Raw genomic sequence first — 22,604 nt, forward strand, 5'->3', positions numbered from 1 at the left:
TGTCCCAGCTTCTAGACTGAAGTAGGCCTGCAAACACTAACGCTTTTATATTTTAGAGAAAGACTTTAAACGGGACTCAAGAGACTGTGAATGCAATCAAGTGTTGAAGCTTAACTTTATAAATGGAACACGTTTTGGGGACAATGAGGGCTGATCATTACAGACAAACACACAGTGATGAGTGTGTGTGCAGCACAGTTAGAAACACTGAACACTACTGATTATTATCTCAGTGAACATGCTGGTGTTCATCTGAGGAGTATGTGTTATAATGTGTCATAAATGCTCTAGCTTTCTTTCAGAAATGAAACTCTGATTTCATTATAAGTTTCTCTCAAAGCCGGACATTAAAATAATTTCACAGTGTCATGATTTGACTTTGATTACAGGGTGTCAGTACAGTATGCAGACTTTGTGCCACAGCTGACTGGACATGTTAGGAGTGCTCGTTAGAGTGACTACCTTTGTATATGACTCTTTCTATTCATCGTTCTTTCTGTTTAGTTTTATCTTTAATTTACCAACAAAGACCAAGGCAAAATGTTCTCAGCAAGTCAACGTTAGCAGAAAGTTAAGTCATCTTGAACTCACATTTCTGCACACCCTCCCCTCCCTTCCCCGCTCCTCCAGATTCAAACAAACAAATGTTTCCTGTCACAGTTTTTACACCAGCCAGAGGTGATCCAGCTCTGATGAGTTAATAGTGAATATTCGCTGACATATAGTTTCTCGTCCCAGGACCCCACAGCACCACTGTCTATCTGCCCTCAGCCTGTCTGTCTCTCTGATTGTCTGCCTGCACAACCTGAAAATGTACAAATGCATTTCTTAAGAAGTATTTTCTGTCAAAACAAACAAGTCCATCCATGCTGAATATTTGAAAACTGCCCTCTCTCCTTTGTCATCCTTTCTCTTTTTTTCGAGTGTGTGTTGCAGTGAGATTGATATTTACCAAAAGTAAACACACAAACACATGATGACGAAGAGGTTGCATGAATGAAAAAGTCTTTCTTAATGCTGTGCATGTCTTGAAGTCCCATCCCTCCACTATGCAATCATTGTAACATACCGACACAAAACCACCAACATGGAAACGGTTGAATGAATGAACAATAATGTATAAAAAAAAGTCCCTGGCTCTGTACCGGCCTTTCTTTGACTTGATAAATACAGATTGTGATATTGAATGATGATGTCTTTATGCGTCTTTTTTTAGGTTCGGGGTCGTTGTGAGACACAAAATGAGGAACAGTTGAATTTCTCTGTCATACCCCCTCAATATTAAAAAAACTTAAAATAAAAGGTAAATTATTAAAGTTAAAGTTTGATGATTCTGGTAATCACCTGAATTATCAGAAGGAACTTCATGGTAACATTGTTATTGATTTAAACACAACTTGATGGTCTGTTGGATGAATGTGTATGAAGCAATTTGGGGTTTAGTTTCTGGATCAAGGACGCATCATATGGCTGAGAATCAAACCCTGGACTTTCCAGTTGATGACCGACTCTACCACTGAACCACAGCCGCCCTGTTGTGAGGTCCAAGATGCACAAATGTTCCTTAATTGAATCGCATTGGATGAAAAATATCAGAAATGTGGAGTATGAAGAAACATAACTAGCACAGTTAAATCTCAAGTTCAAACAATAACCCAAATTACACCAACAGATTGTACAGATCAGTGCATGTCCCACTTTGGTTCTCTGCCTAATGAAATTTCCAAATAAATAATCTTCAGTTTGTTTTCATAAAAATAAATATGTCTAAGTTCACAAATATTGTTTTAAATTTGATCTGCAAAGGATTTTTGAAAATTCACATAATTATTATTTTTAGCATTTAAAAGCAAAATGTGAAGAAATGTTGCTGTTATTTTTGTGTTCTTACAATCAGCGCCCCATACACACATTTATTTATTTTTGCTGCACTTTTATCTCTCATATTGATCTTCTATTTATTTTTTAATATTTTTTTGAAGAGCTGAATCTAGAATTAATATTTAGTCTATTGTCTAGAAACAACGCACAACAGATCCACCTATCACTGTCATTGTACAAATCACAATAAACATATTTTTATTCCGTTTTTTTCTTTGGGGGAGGCTGTAAAAACGTTTGAAATTTGGTTAAAGGTCATCCAGAAAAAAAAAGAAAATTAATTATCCACTCTTTAATCATATTTATTATCGCCTGTTGAGCGCTTTTATTTTGAAATGGGGACGTGACACAGGAAGCGGATGTTCTACACGGAATCTATTCGGCGACGCACAGTCCACCATGTTTGACAGTGAACGTTGGGTTTGAAACGAAAGATAAAGTTGTTGTGTTAAACTAAGAACTGAGTCTGATTGAAGTTGAAGATTTAGTTTAAAATGTTCACGAAGCTGTCGGGCGAACTTCGCTGAGTTCGTAACTCGACTGAAGAAAACAATGGAGACGAAGTTCGGCAGCGAAGTGGCGTCGATCGTGGAAGTCGCCATCCAGGCTACCGTGTGTGTTTTCAGGGATGTCTGCGAGAAAGAAGCGCCAAACTCCGAGTGGCAGGAGGCGAAGTTGGGCGAAGTTCAGGAGATAGAGAAGAGTCTGGTGGTCCAGATCCACAGGGTGTTCGCGGAGTTCTCCTCCGAGCTGTTCGAGGAGAACGAGGCTCTGCGGGCCAAAGTGGAGCAGCTGGAGGATGTGCTGCAGAGGAAAGCCGGGCAGCTGGAGCAAGAGCTGGAGGCCAGGGTGGGTCAGCTGGGCAAAGACATGGAGGAGCTGGAGCAGGAGCTGAAGAGCATCAGTGAAGGGGGCAGCAAGACACAGGGGGGACCGACCCAAATCCTGCTGCAGGACGGATCAGTGATGGGTGAGAGGCAGCACATCAAAACCTCATCAGACTGTATCTGAGGGAGGGGCGGGGCTTGTGGCTCAGTCAGGAAGTTTACCTTTAAACTATGTCTGCAGATGAGGATGCATTCAGCTCTCACTGAATCTAATGATCTTTTTGTGATGTCATTTAACAACATGCCAAAACATTTTTAACCTGAGCTGCAGTGTACCAAACTTTTGATTTGTATGACTCCTTCCCCAAGGCAGTTAAAACTCCTCACAGGAGCTTTTGCATTCATTTATTTTTATTTATTTGAAAAATATAACAAAAAAAAAAAACAAGCAACCCACACACACACACAAACCCAAAAACAAAAAAAAGTGACACACACACATCACCGACGACATAACCATGATTTACTTTCAGTTTTTGCAACCACAATAATGTTTCCATACCTCCCCTTTTCATTCTGTATAGTTTATTAAATTAAGATATCACCACATTTCTCCCCTTGCCAACCTGTATCTAAACATCCTCCATCACGTGTTGCCATGGAAACCATCTAGTCAAGGGATTTTTGCATTTTGCAGTCTTATTTTGAAAGTTATCTTTTCCATTATGTAAAAAAAAAAGACTTGTGGGTTGGGTTGGGGTAGGGGGTTGGTCTCTTAAGCCAGTTCAATGTCATTGCCTTCTTGGCTGCTATGAGAAGTTTATGTAATAACAGAGACGTGTTGGTGCTTCTACTCCCCGTCATATCAAATTAACTTTACATGTTCGATGTGATATTTTAAATTGCTTTATTATTTCATTTCTGTGGGAGTTCATCATTTCTATCCTCAGTTTATTCTAACTCTAAAGAACACATCACATCTGTGTGTTTGTGAACATGAATGAATGGATCAGAGCTGATGTTTGTCTCTCTGTGTCTCTGAAACTCGACAGGCACAGAGGCGTCTGTCTCCACTCCTGCAGCTTCTCCTCCGGTTCCCGCGGAGGAGTCCACCCTGAACCTTCCTCCGGCTCCATCAGAGAGCGACGGCGTTGCCTCCTGCTCCGCGGCCGTGCCCGCCATCGACCTAAACGCTGCGACTGCACCGATGATGTTCGTCGGGGGGGTCGGCTCAGCTCCCACAGCGCTGTCGGAGGGCGACAAAGAAGTCGTCGATCAGCCGCCCGCTCCATCGACGGCTCCTGATCCTACAGGGACAGCCGCCTCGCCAGGATCTTCTCCTACCCGGGAAGTCTCCAGTCCAGAATCCAACAACGTCAGCGGTGTCGACTCAGCGCAAGAAAAGGTTTGATATGGCTACTGATTTAATTTAACTCTGCGGGTTTTGATGAATCTGAAAAGAAAAACGTCTTCAAAATCTCCTCACTTCTATTCTTCTGTGCGGTTTAGTTTTTTAATTTAGTCTTTCAGCTTTGTTTGAATAATCATCAGCTACATTCACAGAATCAGCAGCATCTCAGAGTTGTTTATTTATCACCCTGGTGGGGAGAAAACTTTTTAAGGGAAAAACAGATTGTGTGATTTTCTGTCGCTGACTTAAAAAGAACAAACTGAGCCCGGATGTTTTCTTAAATATTTTCTTGTGTGATGTTTCTTTATTTAGAGGAGCTGATTTAATACAACCAACATGTGTTGATAGTGTTTGATAATAAAAAAACATTTTCTTCTTCTTCCTAGATATCTGCGGAAGAGGCACCTTCAGGGAGAGCGAGGAGAATCAGGAGACCAACGTCTAAAGTCCTAGAAGGTATGAAGAAATTGAGTAAACACTGGAATAAAATCTTTAAATTATGAACGACTGATTCTAGATTTCTTCCCTCATTTCCAGCGTCCATGGTGCAAAGCGCTGAGGAGAATAAAACCAGGTCAGGTGGCGTGCAGGGCAGGAGGCTTTCAAAGAGCGAGCCTCAGACTGTGAAGCGGTTCCCCTGTGAGCTTTGCAGCGCCAGTTTTCATTGGAAAGGTGAACTGAAGAAACACGTGAAGGTCCATAAGCAGCCGGTTCCTTGTGAGCAGTGTGGCAAAAGCTTCCTGGAAAAGAAGTCTCTGGAGAATCATCTCCTGCGTCATGAGACACACAAAGCCCCGCTGCCCTTCCCCTGTCCTCAGTGTAAGAGGTCGTACCGCAAAGAGCAGTCGCTGCAGAATCACCTGAAGCGTCACGAGCGGCTCACGCCGCCCAAACCGTTCTCCTGTGATCAGTGCGGGAAGACTTTCAGAATAAAAGCATCTCTGGAGAATCACCTGCTGCGCCACGAGAAGTGGAAGCAGATGTTGAAGTGCATGCTCTGCGATAAGACCTTCAAGCTGCCGGTGCAGCTGAAGGGTCACATGGCGGTGCACTCGGAAGAGAGACCGTTCAGCTGCGCCACGTGCGGGAAAGAGTTCAAGAGTAAAGACACGCTGCGCTTCCATCAAATGGTGCACACAAACGCCAGAAAATACAAATGCACAATGTGCGAGGAGGCTTTCAAATACGCGCACTCGCTGACCGTGCACAAGAGGAAGCACACGGGCGACACTCCGTTCATATGCTCCGTGTGCGGCCGCTCGTACAGGACCGGCACGGCTCTGAAGAGACACAGCCTGGTCCACACGGGAGAGAAACCGTTCACCTGCCACATATGCGGAGCCCGGTTCAGCCTGAACAACAACCTCAAGAGGCACCTTCGCATTCACACGGGGGAGAAGCCGTTTACCTGCCAGGAGTGCGGCAAGAGCTACTCCGACAACAACAAGCTGAAGTCTCACATGCTCGTCCACGGCGCCAGAAAACCTTTCATGTGCGACCTGTGCGGGAAGACGTTCCTCTTCAACTGCAGGCTGCTCATCCATCAGAAGTACGTGCACGCCGACAGGAACGAGGACACAGACGGCACACAAAGAGTCTTGCAGGCCAGAAAGCGGAACAAGTCGCTGGTTAAACCGTTCAGCTGTAAGATCTGTCTGAAGGGTTTCAGCGCTGCGTGCTCCCTCAAGCTTCATGAACGAGGTCACAGCGAGCACAAGGAGTTCAACTGCGGCATCTGTGGGAAGTCTTTCCATAACAAATACTCTTTTGGATATCACCAGAGAAGCCACTCGGGGGAGAAGCCGTTTGTGTGCGATGTGTGCGGGAAGAGGTTTTTCCACGCTGGCAGTCTGAAGCAGCACGAGCGGATTCACACCGGGGAGAAACCGTACAAGTGCGACCAGTGCGGAAAATCCTTCAGAACAGACGGAAACTTCTACAGACACTTGAGGATCCACACGGGGGAGAAACCATTCGAATGTTTGTACTGTCACAGGAAGTTCCACCAGTCGAATCAGCTCAAGTCGCACATGCAGGTCCACACGGGGCAGAAGCTCTACCCGTGTCAGCAGTGTGGCCGCGGCTTCTCGGATTCAAGGCAGCTCAAAAAACACAGCTGTGACGGCTCGTAGTCGAGGTGACGCCGCACTGCAGAGTCCACCACAACGCTCACGCTTCATCCATTTGTCATTAATGAAACAGTGGTGCGTTGTATCAAGGGAGACTAAATAACTTGAGTTTGATCTTGAAATCTAGCTTAGCTGAAGTAGACAAAATAACCTAAAAAGTTCTGTCTTAAACTGTCAATGAGAGCTGTTTCTATTTGCTCATAAATCACACAGACAGAAGTTTAATCCATTCCAGTTCAAAGAATATTCTTTTTTTTTTTACAATTACTTTGTGAAACTACAAAACATTTGCTTTAATAACTTCATAACAGCTAAAATATAAAAAAAATTAAATAAAGTGGCAGTAGCTGAAATAGTTTGCTCATTTAAGGCCTCTGTTTACTCTCCCTTGTTATTGCTCCTGATGTGCTTGAGTTCAAGAATCAATCCAAATTCATTCATACCGTACAAATAGTCACAGCTCAGCTCTTTTTCAGAGTAGAGGAACAAAGTTTTGTTCTGGTCTTTCCAATACCTTTGTTTTCCTCTTTATTTTTCAAACGCTTAATGAATAGAAAACATTTTCCGACTAAGAGCTATTAAGATGTAATTATTTTTTAAGGAAAACGTTCAAATGGTGAAATGTTTTCTAATTATATTATTTCTGTTTGATAAGGCTCTGTTTCTATTTTCTCTGTTTGTTGTTGCAATAAAACAATATGCAAATCGAAGCCACTTTAAGAGCTTTATTTTGAAATAATACAGTTAAATCTATGCTGCTTGCATTTCCGGTATGTATGCCGCTAACTTTACTGTTGCTGTTGGCAGTTTGAGAGTCGGCCGTTGACTTTAAAGATAAAATGTCGGAACACTTTGTGTTTTGTGGTGAAACAAAAACCATCCTGGAGACAGTTATTAATGTCGCTGTTGATTTAATTAAAAACTCAAAAGAGGAGAACCTGATGAAGGAGCCAAACCGAAGACGGGAGGTGAGTTAACGGTTCAAATTCTGCGGTAACGCCGTTTTAAACCGTCAGAAACTCTAAATGTGGGAGATTGAACCGACGGAGAGAAATCAAGTAACGTTACGGCCAAGCGGAACAAAGATGGCGGACTGATCCCTCGCTAGCTAACCTTCACTGGGAAGACAGTTCTGAGAGTCAAAGTAACAATTATGGAAGAAAATGTTTAGGAAAAGTGTTTTAAAATAACGTTTATGTTTTGTTTTGGCGGCGTCTGTCAAATAAATGGCTGCTTTAACTTCACAACAATAAAAAACAGTCAGTCTGAGGTGAACGACTGTTTAATGTGTTTCAAACTCGTTACTGGAGAAAAATTATCTGTAAATTATTAATTAAATTTAATTACATGATGGTTTGTATTTATTTAATTTCAGAGGGAATGCAATTTTTTTAAAGCCTTAAAATAATTTCCAGTTAATTAAATTGACAAAAGCTGACAGTAGAGTTTATTATTTTAAATCAAAACACTTAATAAACCACAAAGCTTACTTTAAAGAAGAGGTTTTCTACCTTTTTGACATATTTCCACACCAAAAGGCTTCTTATAAATAAATATTTGGGACACAAAGTCACTTTAGCATCAAACGTTTTGTTAGAAAATTTACCCAGTTTTCTGTATATAATTTTTTTAATGGGTTCTTTTCGTTTGTTCTCAACAACATCAACTGTTTATACATCCTGAACCATGTGGAGGCAGTTTGGATCAGGATGTGGTGCTAATCAGAGAAACGGTTCTTTCATTTATAGCAATATTTTGTTATTATTATAAAAAATAATGCTGACTTCTTGTTTTAATCCTGACAGACAGATTTAGCAAACACTTTGGAAATGTTGGCACGCGAGGCAACGAGAAAGCTGAATGGCATTTTCTTCCAACTGTCCTCAAAGCTGCTCAACGAAAACTCGACTCTGAAGGTGGAAGTGAGCCGGCTGGAGAGCGAGCTGAAGACTTTGAGTGGAGACTTTGAAAATGCTCGACTGTGGAGAGAAAACGTCCTGAACGGCTGCCCGGTCCTGTTCGAGCAGAGCGGCTTGATCCACACCCTGAAGCCGATCGGGAAGTTAAAACTCAAGACGGGTGAACTGACTGATGGAGGCGCAGAATCATCACCTGCTGTCGGGATACAGGGGGGACACGATGCTGGTGAGATTTCAGCAAAGCGTTGAAAAACATCTCTGACAGGTGTTTGACAGGAATGTCGGAGGAGACAGGTAAAAACTCAAAGACAATGAGAGAAGCTCCTGTCCAAAAGAACAGCAAAAGTAGTTTATATAAAGAACGTTTCATGTCCAAAATATATATAAAGAAAAGATAAAAGAATAAAACAACAGGAACACCTTCTCAGTTTTAATTTCCGATGAAGTTTAGCAGGTTACACAATTCTCTTAAATTAATAAATCAGATATTTTCCAGGCATGAACGCAGGACAACATCTTTCAAGTATCCAACACAGTGCAAACAAATAAAGTCTGTCTTTACTGCACTCCTGTGGAAGAAAGTGTCACTTGTTATAATCTGATAAAAACATGATTTCTTGTGACATCCTTTGAATTTGCAGAACCAGAACAGGTACTTTTAGTTCTGGAGGATTTCAGAACCAAGCGGCATGTTTTCTTACGGGGAACATTTCTTTAACAGTACGACTCATGTGTCCTCTTTCTTTTCTTTACCATGACTCACAGATGTTGGGGAGACAACAGAGGAGGTGAACTCTGAAGCTGTGTCCTCAGAAAGGAGACAAGAAAAGATTTTAAACGGTAAAACCATGTTTGAATATCGTACTGTTCAACACTATGGCTCATTAAGTATTACTTATTTGTATCAACATGTTTCTGTTGGTGTCGTTCTTTCATTCTGGACATGAGTGATGGATTTTTAACTCTTTTTTTTTTAAACGTTTGTAGACGACGTGGAGGATCGCACCACAGAGGAATGTAAAAACACACAGGAAGCAGGAGTCAGGAGGAAAGGGAAGATCTTTGTGTGCGATGTCTGTAACAAGAGCTTCAACCGGCAGTTTCATCTGATGAAGCACATGAACACTCACAAAGAACAGAGGCCCTTCTCCTGCGGCCAGTGCCCGAGGAAGTTCAGGAACACGGCGACCTACGAGTACCACCTGCTGCGGCACGAGGAGAGGAAGCACGCCGCCTTCAAGTGCCAACTCTGCGAGAAGACGTTCAAGAGCAAAATGAACCTGAAGACTCATCAGCTCGTGCACACCGACACGAGGCCGTTCACCTGCTCCACCTGCGGGAAGGGCTTCAAAGCCAAACACAGCCTGCAGGCTCATCAGACGGTTCACTCCGTGGAGAAGCCGCACAAGTGCTCCGAGTGCGGCGAGAGCTTCAGGTACGCCGTCACGCTGCAGTGCCACAGAAGCACTCACACTGGGGAGCATCCCTACAAATGCGCTGTGTGCGGCAAAACTTTTGTGAAGAGGAGATCCCTCCGCACGCACCAGTCCGTCCATCGAGGGAAAATCTTCACATGTGAGACGTGTGGAGCGGGCTTCACGCTGCAGCACAACCTGAAGAGACACATCCGCATCCACACGGGCGAGAAACCGTTCAAATGTAAAGTCTGCGGGAAGAGTTTCATTCAGGACAACAAGCTGAAAGTCCACATGCTGCTGCACGGGGCGTCAAAGTCCTTCATGTGCGACCTGTGTGGGAAAACGTTTCTTTACAACTGCCAGCTGCAGAAACACCAGAAGGTCTCGCACGACGACCGGCTCAACGGGCAGGTCGTCACGCGGCGAGCTCGAGAGCGAGGCAACCGCAGAGTCATCTACCGACGGGACAGGACCACGGTCGACGTGACGCCGTTCAGCTGCAAGACCTGCCACAAGGGCTTTGACACGGCGGCCGCGCTGAAGAGACACGAGCTCGTTCACACGGGTCAGATGCAGCACAACTGCGACACATGCGGGAAGTCGTTTTTCTACAAAGCCACGTTCGACTACCATCGGCGGATCCACTCCGGAGAGCGGCCGTTCGGCTGTGACGTGTGCGGGAAGCGGTTCATCATCCTTCAGGCTCTCAAGTCCCACAAACTGCAGCACTCTGGAGAGAGACCGCACAAATGTGAGCAGTGCGGCAAGGCCTTCAGGATCTACACAAACTACCTGAGGCACCTACGGGTCCACACGGGGGAGAAGCCGTACGAGTGCGAGGTCTGTGGAGCGAGGTTCAGGCAGCTCGGACACGTCAAGTTTCACATGCAGGTCCACACGGGAGAGAGGCCGTACTCCTGCAGCAGCTGTGGACTCGGCTTTTCAGACTCAAGGCTGCTGAAGAAACACAACTGTAGTGAGAAAATGTTGGGAAACACACTCAGTACATCGTGAAACTAAACCTGTGGATTTCACTGATGACTCTGTATTCTCCCCTGAAGACGATCTCAGATAGTTGTTGTCCCGTTACGGCAAAGCACTGTTTGTTTGTTAGTTCAAACCTGCATCGTTAGTTAAATGACTGTAAAGAGAGACAGCTCGATACTGCCTGGAGAAAAGTTAATTGAAACTAATAGTCATGGTTAGAGCTTTTGCAAAAATCAGGCTTATATAAAAAAAAATGTCTGAATGATTCATAGTCATCTTGTTTGAATGAAATACCTTCAGACGCTTGAAAGAAGCATCAGGGTGTGTGTGAAAGCATTTAATGTTGACAGTTAAAATTGTCCACAGAAACAGAAACAGACAACTGTGATACCTAAAAGAATAAAAAAAACATATTAGGACAGTTTGTGAGGTAATATTAATTTATTTAAAGTGATCTTTAGCACATTTGGATTTCATGAATTGTGCTGAATGGAGTATTCGTGCTTTTATTTTGAAGTCATTCACTTTGGAAGCGGAAGTCGAGATACATGTTAGTGCTTTGTAGTTTGTAGAGTTTGTAGTTCATCGTAACGATGACATTGTAGCACATGAGTGTTTATGTTTCGTTATAAAATAATAAATAGAATCCAAACATTAAACATTATTCTTCAGGATGTCAGATCCGGAGTCGCGGATTGGCGCCATTCTGGAAATTATGGTTACGGCGTCTGTTACAGAAATGACGAAAGTTATCATCGGTTCTGATTCAACTCGTGCAGAAGAGTCTTCACACGGTGCTGCTGAACACACAGACGGGTTTCAGGACGACAAAGTGAGTTATAAGAGATGTTTGTGTCGGTGCTGTCGGTGTCTGTCTCCCCGGTGATGATGAACAGCCGGCCGAGCATAGAAATAGAAGAGCTAGCTACCAGCTGTAGTTACCGTTCAACCACTAACTCCAATAAACAATCACTAGGATGCTTTTTTTTGTCAGTTGTATTTATTTGGAAGTTAAACTAGATGGAAACATTCAGGTCTGTTTCATAAAGGTAAAACAACAATGGAGAAGAATCCATCTTTGATCGCCATTTTGAGTTGGGCTGCAGGCTGAGGCCTATCTATCTGCTGTATGTCTACAGACGTTTTTCAGCCACAGGTTTCTGGGACGTTTCAGGTGTTATGACGACAAATGCATCCCAGACAAGAGATGCATGCACCAACAATCAAAACACAGCATACAACGACAACAACAACAACAACAACAAAAATGTGTTTCCACAGTTATTAAAAGATACACACCTCACAGACTAAATGCACAGCTGACCACCTCACAGTGCAATACAAGTGTGCAATATTAACCTTAAAAACAAAAAACAGTGCAATTATATAATGTGAAAAATATGTGTGCAATAAGAGATAATAAGTGCAATAAGAAAACATATTTATATTTTCATTTCATTGTACAGTGTTCCCCTTGTTATTTTTTTTTTGCATTATATCTTTGCTTTAATACAGTGTATAACTTCTGTACTGTTTATTTTAAATCACTTTTCTACTCTTTTTTTCTTACAATGTTATTCTATTTTATATATAATTTTTACTTTTTTTGTAGAAGCTGACTCAGGGAGAAACACACAAGAATTCCAATGTACCTGTACTGTCCTGTACCTGTGCAAATGGCAATAAACATCTGTTCTATTCTATTCAGAAATCTAATCAATGAAGTCATACACACTACAAAGCAAACATCAGTTACCACAAAAGTGATCACACACACACACACACACACATACAAAAAGTAACTATTCACATGCTTTGGAGAACAGATAGGTTTTGAGTATTTCTCAAATTTAAAGCAGAAATGTTAAGCTGTTTTTTTTAAAATTGATCTCGTCATGGATATGAATTTATCCAGGGTGTACCTGACTTTCACGGTCATCTGTGTTGTTCCCATCAGGTGATCCAGTTCAGCGTCTTCATGGCATCTCTGGCTCGAGAGGCCGTAGAGAAGATCTGCGAGCTTTTCCACGAATGTTCTTCTCTGCTGCGGCTAGAAGTACGTGACCTCTCTGTGTGTCAGGACGTTTGTTTTGCAGTCATCTAGAATTAAAAGGAATCTGAGATCTCTACAATAAGCCAGCTTGTAAATAACCTTCATAACAGAAAATAGGCAGAACTCATTTCATATGTACGGTCATGTTGCTCAACCCCAGTTTTAAAACATGTTAAATCACAAAATCCAAATCTGCATTTCTAATGATTTGTGTTTGCCTCCGCTCCTCAGGTGACGCAGAGTGTTGCAGAGATCGAGGACCTGAAAAGGAGACTGGAGGAGGCAGAGACGGAGCTGATGCTGGTGCTGGAGGGCAGCAGAGGCCAGGTGGAGGTAGAGGAGGTGATAGTGGGAGGGACGGCTCCAGCCAACGGAGCAGGAAGAGAGATAGTGAAGGGCCGGCGCTCGGGGAGGAAGAGTCGCAGAGGTGAGGGGTTGTTTACACTTTAAATACATCAACTTCAGAAAGTACAACTGCCACAAAAAACTCTGAAAACTTTAAAATACTAAAAACAATTTTGTGACATTTTGCACAGTTGTGGCTGCTGGTGAAGCTGGAGTGAAGAGGTCGCCTATAATTCACCTGTGGAAAGGCAGAACTTATGAGGTAAATCCTGTGAGGTCGTGTGCAGATGATATGACATCTTAATGCTGCTCTGTTTCCAACATGTCTTCCTCCTGCTTTGTTAAAAAAAACTTGTTTTTATAACTAATAATAATGTAAATATGGTTTCACCTAATTGGAATAAAGAGGCCCGAGCTAACCAAAAAAAAAAGGACTGATACTAAAAATCACAAAACATGAGGACAGAGGGCCAAGAAGCTGTGCTGTCTTTGCTTTAACCTTTAAATCTGTCCGTTCTCTCTCTCTCTCTCTCTCTCTCTCTCTCTCTCTCTCTCTCTCTCTCTCTCTCTCCCTCAGGACAGTGTCCAGCCTGTGATCATAAAGGAGGAAGGATGGGAAGCGTTGGCTGACCAGGCGTCCTCTGATTCTGGTCAGTACAGAGATGACCAGGCCCAGGACAATAGTGACGACCCAGACTACCAGGTTGACTGAACAAACACCTCGTTCATTTTCGGCTTCTATTCTTTTATCACATGAACACAGGCTCAGTTTTTCCCATGTGTCAGTGTGGGTTTAGAGGCCAGTTTGTGTTGACAATTAAAAACAAAAAATCTATAAAAAAGAAAATTCTTCCTGCTCATGTCAGTGTATTCTGGGATTTTGTTGGTCAATACTAATCCCCATGTTTTTTAAACTGTGTTAGCTGGAGCCAGAAGATCCAGAAGACGGCGATCCAGGATTCACCACCAGACCCAAACGCGTAGTTAAACCCAGGAGCAGTCGAGGTCGAGCAAAGAAGGAGAGGAAGACTCTGAACAAGCTGCCTCTGAGCTGCAAACTATGCAGGAAGACTTTCCCCAAGCTGCAGCAGCTCAAAGCCCACCTGGCAGTCCACGAGGCAAACACAGAGAAACCTTTCCACTGCTCTCAGTGTGGAAGAGGTTTCTCATTCCAGCGAAGTCTCAATGCACACATGCTGCTTCACACAGGTGAACGTTTTATTGTTTGTCAGATATGTCTCAAAATCAACGATTAAATAGTTAAGGGGACGTAAGAGCTCCACAAGAAACTCTGAGAGAGTCTGAGAAAGTTGGTGGTGCAACATATTCAAATATGATGCCTATTTCAATAACATTTATATTCACTCACAGTCGATCTTCAGCTTTTTTTAAATGATGTAGTCGCTCATTTGTCTTTGTTCAGTTATCGAAGAGAGAATCATTTAGATTTAACTATACAGTAAAGTTCCTTAAATACAAAACAACAAAGTCAACGAGTTTAAAGGAGATGAAAAACTCAGCAGGGCGGCAGAAAAAACAAAATCTGAAAAAATCCAAAGTTTATTTCTTTACATTCAGAAATGTTTAGTAAGAGCTTTTATATATTCATGTAACATGTTCTGTTATTCCTACAATACTCGTTGCTGTCATACACAGGTGAGAGACCACACACCTGTGATGTTTGTGGAAAAGGTTTCACCCTGAAGCAGCTCCTCAGAAACCACCAGCGTCTCCACACCGATGTTCGGCCCTTTCGCTGCGAGCAGTGCGGAAAAAGCTTCTACCGAGCTCACGGCCTGAAAATGCATCAGATGGTCCACACGGGGGAGCGGGCCTACAACTGCCAGCACTGCAGCAAGAGCTTCACAATACCAGGAAACCTGCAGCGACACCTGCGCATACACACGGGGGAGAAGCCGTACAAGTGTGAGACTTGTGGTAAAAGCTTCAACCAGGCAGACACTCTGAAAGGCCATCAGCGGATTCACACCGGCGAGCGCCCCTTCAGCTGCGAGACATGCGGCAAAAGTTTCATCCAGAAGAGTGCGTTGAAGATGCACCAGAAGACCTCGCACGCAGGTGAGAACACGCTGGCCTGTGTGGCGTGCGGCACCGTGGTCGCCTGCGTGGACTCGCTCCGGAAACACCTTCAGACGCACGCGGCGACCATCCCGTGCATGTGCGTGCTCTGCAGCCAGCGGCTCAGCTCCATCACCGACCTGCGCTCGCACCAGCAGCACCACACGGTGGTCCGGCCTCACAGCTGCGGCCTCTGCTGGAAAAGCTTCAAGTCGTCCAGTTACCTGAGGATTCACATGATGACGCACAGCGGCGAGCGGCCCTTCTCCTGCGACGTGTGCGGCCGCATGTTTACACAGCACAGCAGCCTTAAATCTCATCAGGTAGGTTTTCTGTTTTGTTTCTGTGACTGAAACGTTTAACAAAAAGTGAAGAGATGCCCCAACAATCACATTCAGTGTGTTTGAAAGACAGGTTGCATTTTTTTGCACTTTGTAAAAAATGTCGGACTCATTTTATAATTTTTTTAAGATTTATTTTTGGGCTTTTTGTGCCTTTAATGGAGAGATATGACAGTGGATAGAGTCTGAAATCAGGGAGAGAGAGAGAGTAGGGATGACATGCAGGAAAGGAGCCACAGGTGGGATTCGAGCCTGGGCTGCCCGCTTTGAAGACTACAGCCTCCACACATGGGGCGTGCACACTAACCACTGGGCCACCAGCGCCCCAAACTTGGTTATTTGATGTGTACTGAGGACACTTCCTGTTGACATCTACCAGTGAATCTGGATGTATAAATTAGGGATCCAATTACTCTAAAATAAACAGTTTTGTTAAGGCTAGTTTTTGTTAAAAGGATCAGTGTTCATATCTTTAAAGTCTTTATATGTGATGTTTTTGATCCAGCAGATGTCGCCCTTGAGCACCAGCATGAAACCAAAACAACTCGCGCTACATTGTTGTGTTAGCATGCTAATGCTAGCGATCTTTATTATGCTCGTATCTTCACACTGCATGTAAATTTACCTGAAATGAGCGTGATCTAGAAACACAGTTAAGCAGTGAGTACAGTATGTTATTCTTCTTTTCTCTAGTCCCTCAATTAAACAACTTTTATACGCGAGGTGATGAGCCGGCCGTCCTGGCGATGTAAACAAAGTGAAGATAGGACTCTGAAAACTCTGAAAACATCACAGACAGTGGGACTCGGGTGTTACACCCATTGTAGACAGTCATGACTCACAGAGTTATTTTCAGAGGAGATACTTGATTTCTATTATATTTAAGTGTGAAAAATCACATATAAAGACTTAAAGGTGACAGAGTAACTTCATACTTTCGGATGAACCTCAGGAAAGTATGTAGGAACGGTTAGGATACAGATACCCAAATGTTCTTGCAAAAGGAACACTGTGCTGTTGTATTTTTTAAAAGACTGTACTATACCTTAAAATTATTTTTCTCTTCCCCTTCCTCTCTTAAAGGTGGTCCACACAGGAGAGAAACCGTTCAGCTGCGATACATGTGGGAAGTGTTTCAGCAACACGGGCAACCTGAACAGACACCAGCGTATCCACACCGGGGAGAAGCCGTTCAGCTGCGACACGTGTGGACGCAGCTTCAACCAGGGAAACAGCCTGAAGGCCCACCAGCAGATACACACGGGGGAGAAACAGTACATGTGCGACAAGTGTGGGAAGAGTTTCTCCTACCTGAGGAACCTGAAGGACCACAAGTGTTTCTACGTCTGACACTAAACTGAGATCAGTCGTCTGTTGAGTTCAGGAAGAAACGAGTGGATAGATCATAAACTATGATTGTGCAGTTATAGGAGTTTTGTTAACCATGAAGGTAGAAATGTGTGTCTTCATTTTTCAGCTAACTACAAAGAAAGTGGTGGGAATAGATGGAGGAGTTCAAATGCTTTCATTAAAAACTATTTTAAAGCTGGAGACAGTAACTGTGTACATCAATGTGGTTTCAGGTTCAACATGTTTAAAGGGTTAACTTTTTATAGGATTGTTAAGTTATTACCTGACACTGTGATCAAATAAGGTATGACAGATTGAGTATTAGGAAAGAAACCAACTGAGATGAAGGCTCAAAATAATCCTTAACACTATACATGAAAGAGCTTTTGGATGAAAACACAGGAAAGACAAAATGTCACATTTCTAAGTGGAAATAATTCACATTTTGATCTTTGTTTCACTCGAGGAACCTTCATTCACAGAGAGTCTTTTACATGATTTCCCCAAACTCTTTTAAAAGCAGAGATTAGAAATGTTAGAAATTTACTGTCAGCTTTTAAACTTTTCTTCAAAATTATTCACGGAAAAAAAAAACAAATATGACATGATTTGCAGATTTGTACTTTTAGTTAACAGAGTGAGACTTAATGAATTCATCACTGATTTCAGTAGAGTTTGAGATTCATGATGTGAATTTTATACTTTTTGAAGACTGATTGCTGCAATGCTTCATTTGTTTCAAATACATTTTATCTCATCGAGGATTTAATCTTCCTGTAGGCTCATCGATTTTAAGAGTTTTCAAACCTTTAACGTCCCTCTCAGTCACTGTTTAACTAAAAGTTGCATCAACAATCTTTCGAGCCAAAGTCAAACATCTGTTTACGTGAAAGAAACTTTATAACCTAAAACTCTGGTTTTGTGGTATGCTGCTTTTTTTTTTTTAGGATTTTCAAACAACTGGAACATTTAGTGGTTAAACCAACCTCATCAGTTCTTCACTGATGATGCTCTCCTAAAGAGAAATGAATCAGAAATGTGAGTTTCTGTTAAATCTCAGCTTTGTTCCTCTGAATCAAACTGATAAAGGTTGAACATTGTATGCTGTGTTTTTGTTGTTGTTGAATATGATGATTTGAAGAAGTTTAAGAAGCGTGATTTAAAGTTTTACTGACATCCTGTTCAAATCAAATGCACGTATACACACTCAACTACTCGTTCACTGGTTTCCTGTTTTCAAAACTCTGATTACAGTGCTCGTTAACATGTGCGTAACTCTTACATCCTGAAAGCAACACTTTTATTTATTTTAAAAATCACCATGATACAAGGCCAGGCTCCGATGAGTCTGTCTACAGTCTGCGAGGTTTTTACTTCTTTTTATGTCACATACAATCATTCATAGTTTGGTTATATTTCCAGTTTGCAAGAATCCACTAAATGCTTGAGTCATTCCACTGGATTAATGTCATTTGCAAAAAAATGTTTTATTGAATAGACGTTGCACTTTAAACACACGAGACTCCGGTGCAACAAATCACAAATCAAGAGCAGACAAAAAAAAAACAAAGACAGGAAATACAAAAAAACATTAGAGAGCACAAAACCACAACAGAGGATCTCACAATGTGCTGATGGCGAAGAGAAAAGTTGCGAGCAGATTCAGCATGTCTAAAGGAAATGAGCCACTTGCAGCACTTGTAGGGCAATCGTCCTGAAACAAGAGGGGAGACAGAGCGGCGTCAGAGAGTGGTGTCTCCTCAGGAAAGAGTGAAGAAGCAGATGTATTAGGCAGAGAAGAGAAGAAGCAGGTGGGCTGGTCTGCGAGCTTGTCAGCGTGCGCGTCGACCCAGCTGCTGATGTAGAGAGTTTGTGCACAGGTGCAGTCCCACAAGTTACCTGACAGATGCACAACTTTCAGGTTTCTTAACGGCTCCAAAGTCCCTTTCTCCACTGCTCTCAGCTGGTTGAACCTCAAACTCAACTTCTGGAGGTTTGTGAGTCCTTTAAAAACATCTGACCCCAGGCGATCTAACCTGTTCCCGTCCAAGTTGAGTTCTGTCAGATTTGAAAGCCCGACGAAGACCTGAGCGGGTAAACGACTCAGGCTGTTGTTCTTTAACAGAAGCCTGCGGAGGTTTTGGAGGCGAGAAAAGCCGTTGAGAGAGACGCAGTGGAGTTGATTGTAGCTGAGTGTGAGCTCTTTGAGGCGAGTCAGCCCCGAGAAGTCATCAGGAGACAGCTCGGAAATTCGGTTGTTGTCCAGGTCGAGGGTTGCTAGATTAGTCAGATTGAGAAACAGGCTCGCGGGAAGGTTAAGTATTTGGTTTTCATTTAGTTTGAGCTCTTTCAGGCTGACCAGGTCTCTGAACTGGTCCTGGTGCAATGAGGAGAGAGAGTTACCAGAGAGACTGAGTGAAGATACTTTCACCAAACCGCGAAACACAGATGGATGAAGAGAGCTGATGTGGTTGTAATCCAGGTGTATCTCCTTTAGATTTCTAATCTTGTGGAACAGACCTTTGGGAAGGTGCCTCAGAGAGTTGTTCTCTATGTACAGGAGCTTTAGAGACTTCAGCTTGCCGAGCAGAGCGTGGTCAAGTTTGAGGATTTGGTTGTTTGAAAGCTGTAGCTCGTTGAGTTTGGCTAGTGAATCAAATACCCCGACAGGCATGGCATTAATCTCATTGGCTTCGAGCTGCAGCTCCTGCAGGTTCTTTAAGTGACTAAAAACGTCCAGAGGAAGAGATTTCAGTCTGTTTTTGTACAAATCAAGTGACTCAAGGCTGAACAGGTCGATGAAGAGTAGAGGGGGAAGGGAGTCAATGAGGTTGACACTGAGGTCCAGCACACGCAGACCGCTCAGACCTCTCAGCGACCCCTCAGACAGAGTGCTCATCTTGTTGTAGCTCAAGTCTAGATGAAGCAACGAGCTCAGCGAGGAGAAGCAATCCTCTGGAAGGCCGGTGAGGTGGTTCTTCTGAAGATTCAACCCTCTGAGCTCACTCACGTCCCTCAGTGCCTCAGCGGGAACAGTGACCAGCCCGTTATCACTCAGGTCAAGGTGTTGGAGCCCCGTGGCTCCTCTGAAGCTGCCCACGCCCACGTTTGTGATTCTGTTTCCAGACAGAATCAACTTCTCCAGGAGTGCAGAGTCCTTGAACACACCGTCGTCTATCCTTGTTATATTATTATGACTAAGGTAGATTTCAGTAAGGTTGAAGGCTCCTTCCAAATCCCCAGCCTGTAACGTTTGAATCCGGTTAAAGTTCATAGTTAGTGTCCTCAGACTTTCTAATCCATGTAGGACGCCAGCTGTTAGATGTTCAATGAGGTTCTCACTCAGGTCCAGTATGCTGAGAGCAGAGCAGTTCATGAACTGATCACGGAGTAGAACGTTGATGTTATTGTTTCGCAGGAGGAGCTTAGAGAGCTTCTTCATAGGGGGCCAAACTTGGTAGAGGGACAGAGACCCATTCAGCTGGTTCTCAGTCAAGTCCAGGACCTAAAGAACATCCAGGACACAGAGTGGGTGAAAATAATTATTTAACAGAGAAAAAAAACGAATTGTAGGTGTTAGATAATACATCAGGTCTGACTGCTTGATTTGGTTTTAAGCAGCAACTTTCAACAACTAATCAGGGTAATCTGTTGTAGTTTTCATTTTTGTGCCCTGTTTTTGTTCAACAATAAAGGTCCCGGCCAAGAAATAGTAATTTTTTAAACTAATAAATCAGATGTGTGTTGATTTTTAAGATTTGGATGCGCTTGTAGGAAGATTTTGTTACTTTTTCAAAGCCAGACCCTTTTTTTCCGTGTGTCTCCATAAGCATTCGTTTAGAAATGCTTATTATCTGCGTCGCCAGCAAGATAACTTAAAGCCTCTGTGAGGTACTTTTGTGTTTGTTTTGATTTTGGCGCCCCCTGTGGACAAAGCAGTACTTCTCATCTGTTTGCTCATTTTTGCTTTTTCACATTTTGTCCTGTACTTGCATAGGGAGGTTTTTTTCTACAAAAATGTATCAATCACTTTGAATCTTTGCGATCGAAAAGGAAAAAAAAAAAGAAGCTGCATCTTCATCGTGCTGCAGATTGTCTCGCCTGACACCTGTGGTAGAATAATAAGTCTTGTAGCTGATGGCCTTGTTTGCTTTTGTCGCTGAAATAGAGGTTTCATAACCAGTTACTACCTCCCCATGGAAAAAAAATATTTACAACCTCTAGCCAAAATGACAAACCGTGTGAAACCAGCAGCACGGTTCTAAAAAGTTTGACTCATCACTTTCTGAAGGATATCACCAGTAAACACTTAACAATATGGACATTTTGAGTTATAGGACTTTCCTCTAATATGCTAAAGTTCTGCTTCAGGTTGCTGCATACTTTTCATTACCTGTAGATTCTGCAGCCTATGCCAGGGTATTTCCTCTATCCCATTGTATGCAACAAATAGCTGCTCTGTGTCATCTGGGAGATCAGGGATCTGGTTCAGTCCACTTGCATGACCACATTCGACAGTGGTCAGATTGTGGAGACATTGGCAGGTAGGGGGGCAGAGGTTGGAGGCCCACGCCAGGACACTCAGCGATGACAGAATCAGGGCCGCCAGCATGTTCAGCTACAGCAGAAAACAAAACATGCAGCACAGGAGTGAACAAATACTACTTTATGTTTTAAACTACAGAAAGTTTAACATCTTAGGTGACTGTATCCAATCACAAGTTCACTTTACACTTTCTGTATTTCCACAGGGATCATCAATTCTTTCTTTTTTTTATGAATACTGTGATTATTTTTTCTTTCCATGTCATATTTCTTGAACTGTCATAATTAGTGAAGTGGTTATAAAGGCCTTGATCTAGTTATGTAAATAAAAAGAGTAATTGGGGAGCTGGTTTTGCTCAGTAGAGCAGATGTCCAGTTTACGGAGAGGCTACAGTCCTAGTCACACTGGTCGCAGGTCCGACTTCCAAACCTGGCACTGTTTAGTGCATTTCATCCTCCACTTTTTCTCCCCACATTTCCTGTCCCTCTTAAGCTTTCCTATCTGCAATGTGCAAATTGCAACACCTTTGAAGAAATGCATTTATAAGAAATTGTTAAAAATATAACTTAAATCCCTTCTGCATTTATATTTTTTATTTGCTCAAGTCTAAAAGCGTCCATTCAGTTAATCATTTCTCTTAGTTTGACTACTCTAATAAGTTCTGAAGTGATCTTACCTCTGATGAAAAGTCAAAGCTTTAAGTGGTGTGTCGTTGTCCCTGCTGAGATTGCAGACCGTCTTTGTACTTTGCTGTAGAAGTCGCTCAGCGAGATGCATTTATGTGTTGCAGAGGAAGATGTGGTTATGGAGTAGTTTTTCTGAGAAAGCAGACAGAAACAGAGATTGATGGCACCAATGTGGTTACAGGTCCGACAAAACCATCCTCCAGAACCCACAACTGCACGGCACAGGGTTTTTTTTAAATCAAGCATGAAGACACTAAATCTCTCACCTTGCAAACCACATCAGTAAATTTATATTTAAATTAAGACTCTGAAAAGAAAAACACACATCAATACATTTCAGCCAAACTGAAATTGACTGACTATAGAAATACATGTGGAGACAGTGGTTTGTAAACTTAAGTTAAAAAAGGGGGTTTCTGATAAGAGAGATATAGCACTCACCAAACCAGATCAAAGCACTGCAAACAGCGAACCTGTCAACAACTGAAGTTCTCCTGACCTGTCTAACCAGAAAGGATGTAAAGACATGAAGCAGATGTCACAGCAGACTTGTTGCACTCTTCTTCTTTGGTTAAACCTTGAGATGCTCACACCTCCACATGAAACCTTTTTGCTGACTTGTTGGGTAAAGT

The 22,604-nt window shown here is 42.8% G+C and overlaps 3 protein-coding genes across 3 annotated transcripts; 2 read left to right on the forward strand and 1 right to left on the reverse strand.

The window, feature by feature from the left end:
* Positions 1–2,258: 2,258 nt before the first annotated feature.
* On the forward strand, positions 2,259–6,958 carry LOC132980824 (oocyte zinc finger protein XlCOF6-like). Its single transcript, XM_061047170.1, has 4 exons — positions 2,259–2,851; positions 3,761–4,113; positions 4,506–4,575; positions 4,657–6,958. The coding sequence occupies exons 1-4, from the start codon at positions 2,434–2,436 to the stop codon at positions 6,249–6,251; spliced, it is 2,436 nt and encodes an 811-aa protein (XP_060903153.1). The 5' UTR covers positions 2,259–2,433; the 3' UTR covers positions 6,252–6,958.
* Positions 6,959–7,082: 124 nt separating this feature from the next.
* Positions 7,083–16,941, forward strand: LOC132979963 (zinc finger protein 658-like). The gene is made up of 12 exons (XM_061045786.1): positions 7,083–7,216; positions 8,054–8,393; positions 8,933–9,007; positions 9,155–10,596; positions 11,237–11,404; positions 12,530–12,628; positions 12,857–13,052; positions 13,162–13,232; positions 13,548–13,673; positions 13,894–14,179; positions 14,627–15,372; positions 16,474–16,941. Exons 1-12 carry the CDS (start codon positions 7,088–7,090, stop codon positions 16,738–16,740), a joined length of 3,945 nt encoding a protein of 1,314 aa, XP_060901769.1. The 5' UTR covers positions 7,083–7,087; the 3' UTR covers positions 16,741–16,941.
* Positions 16,942–18,208: 1,267 nt separating this feature from the next.
* Positions 18,209–22,573, reverse strand: si:dkey-182i3.11 (insulin-like growth factor-binding protein complex acid labile subunit). The gene is made up of 3 exons (XM_061047171.1): positions 21,963–22,573; positions 21,134–21,358; positions 18,209–20,245 (listed from the first exon to the last, which is right to left on the reverse strand). Exons 2-3 carry the CDS (start codon positions 21,350–21,352, stop codon positions 18,362–18,364), a joined length of 2,103 nt encoding a protein of 700 aa, XP_060903154.1. The 5' UTR covers positions 21,353–21,358; positions 21,963–22,573; the 3' UTR covers positions 18,209–18,361.
* Positions 22,574–22,604: the final 31 nt, after the last annotated feature.

Source organism: Labrus mixtus, chromosome 9, assembly GCF_963584025.1.
Source record: "Labrus mixtus chromosome 9, fLabMix1.1, whole genome shotgun sequence".
Taxonomy (NCBI): domain Eukaryota; kingdom Metazoa; phylum Chordata; class Actinopteri; order Labriformes; family Labridae; genus Labrus; species Labrus mixtus.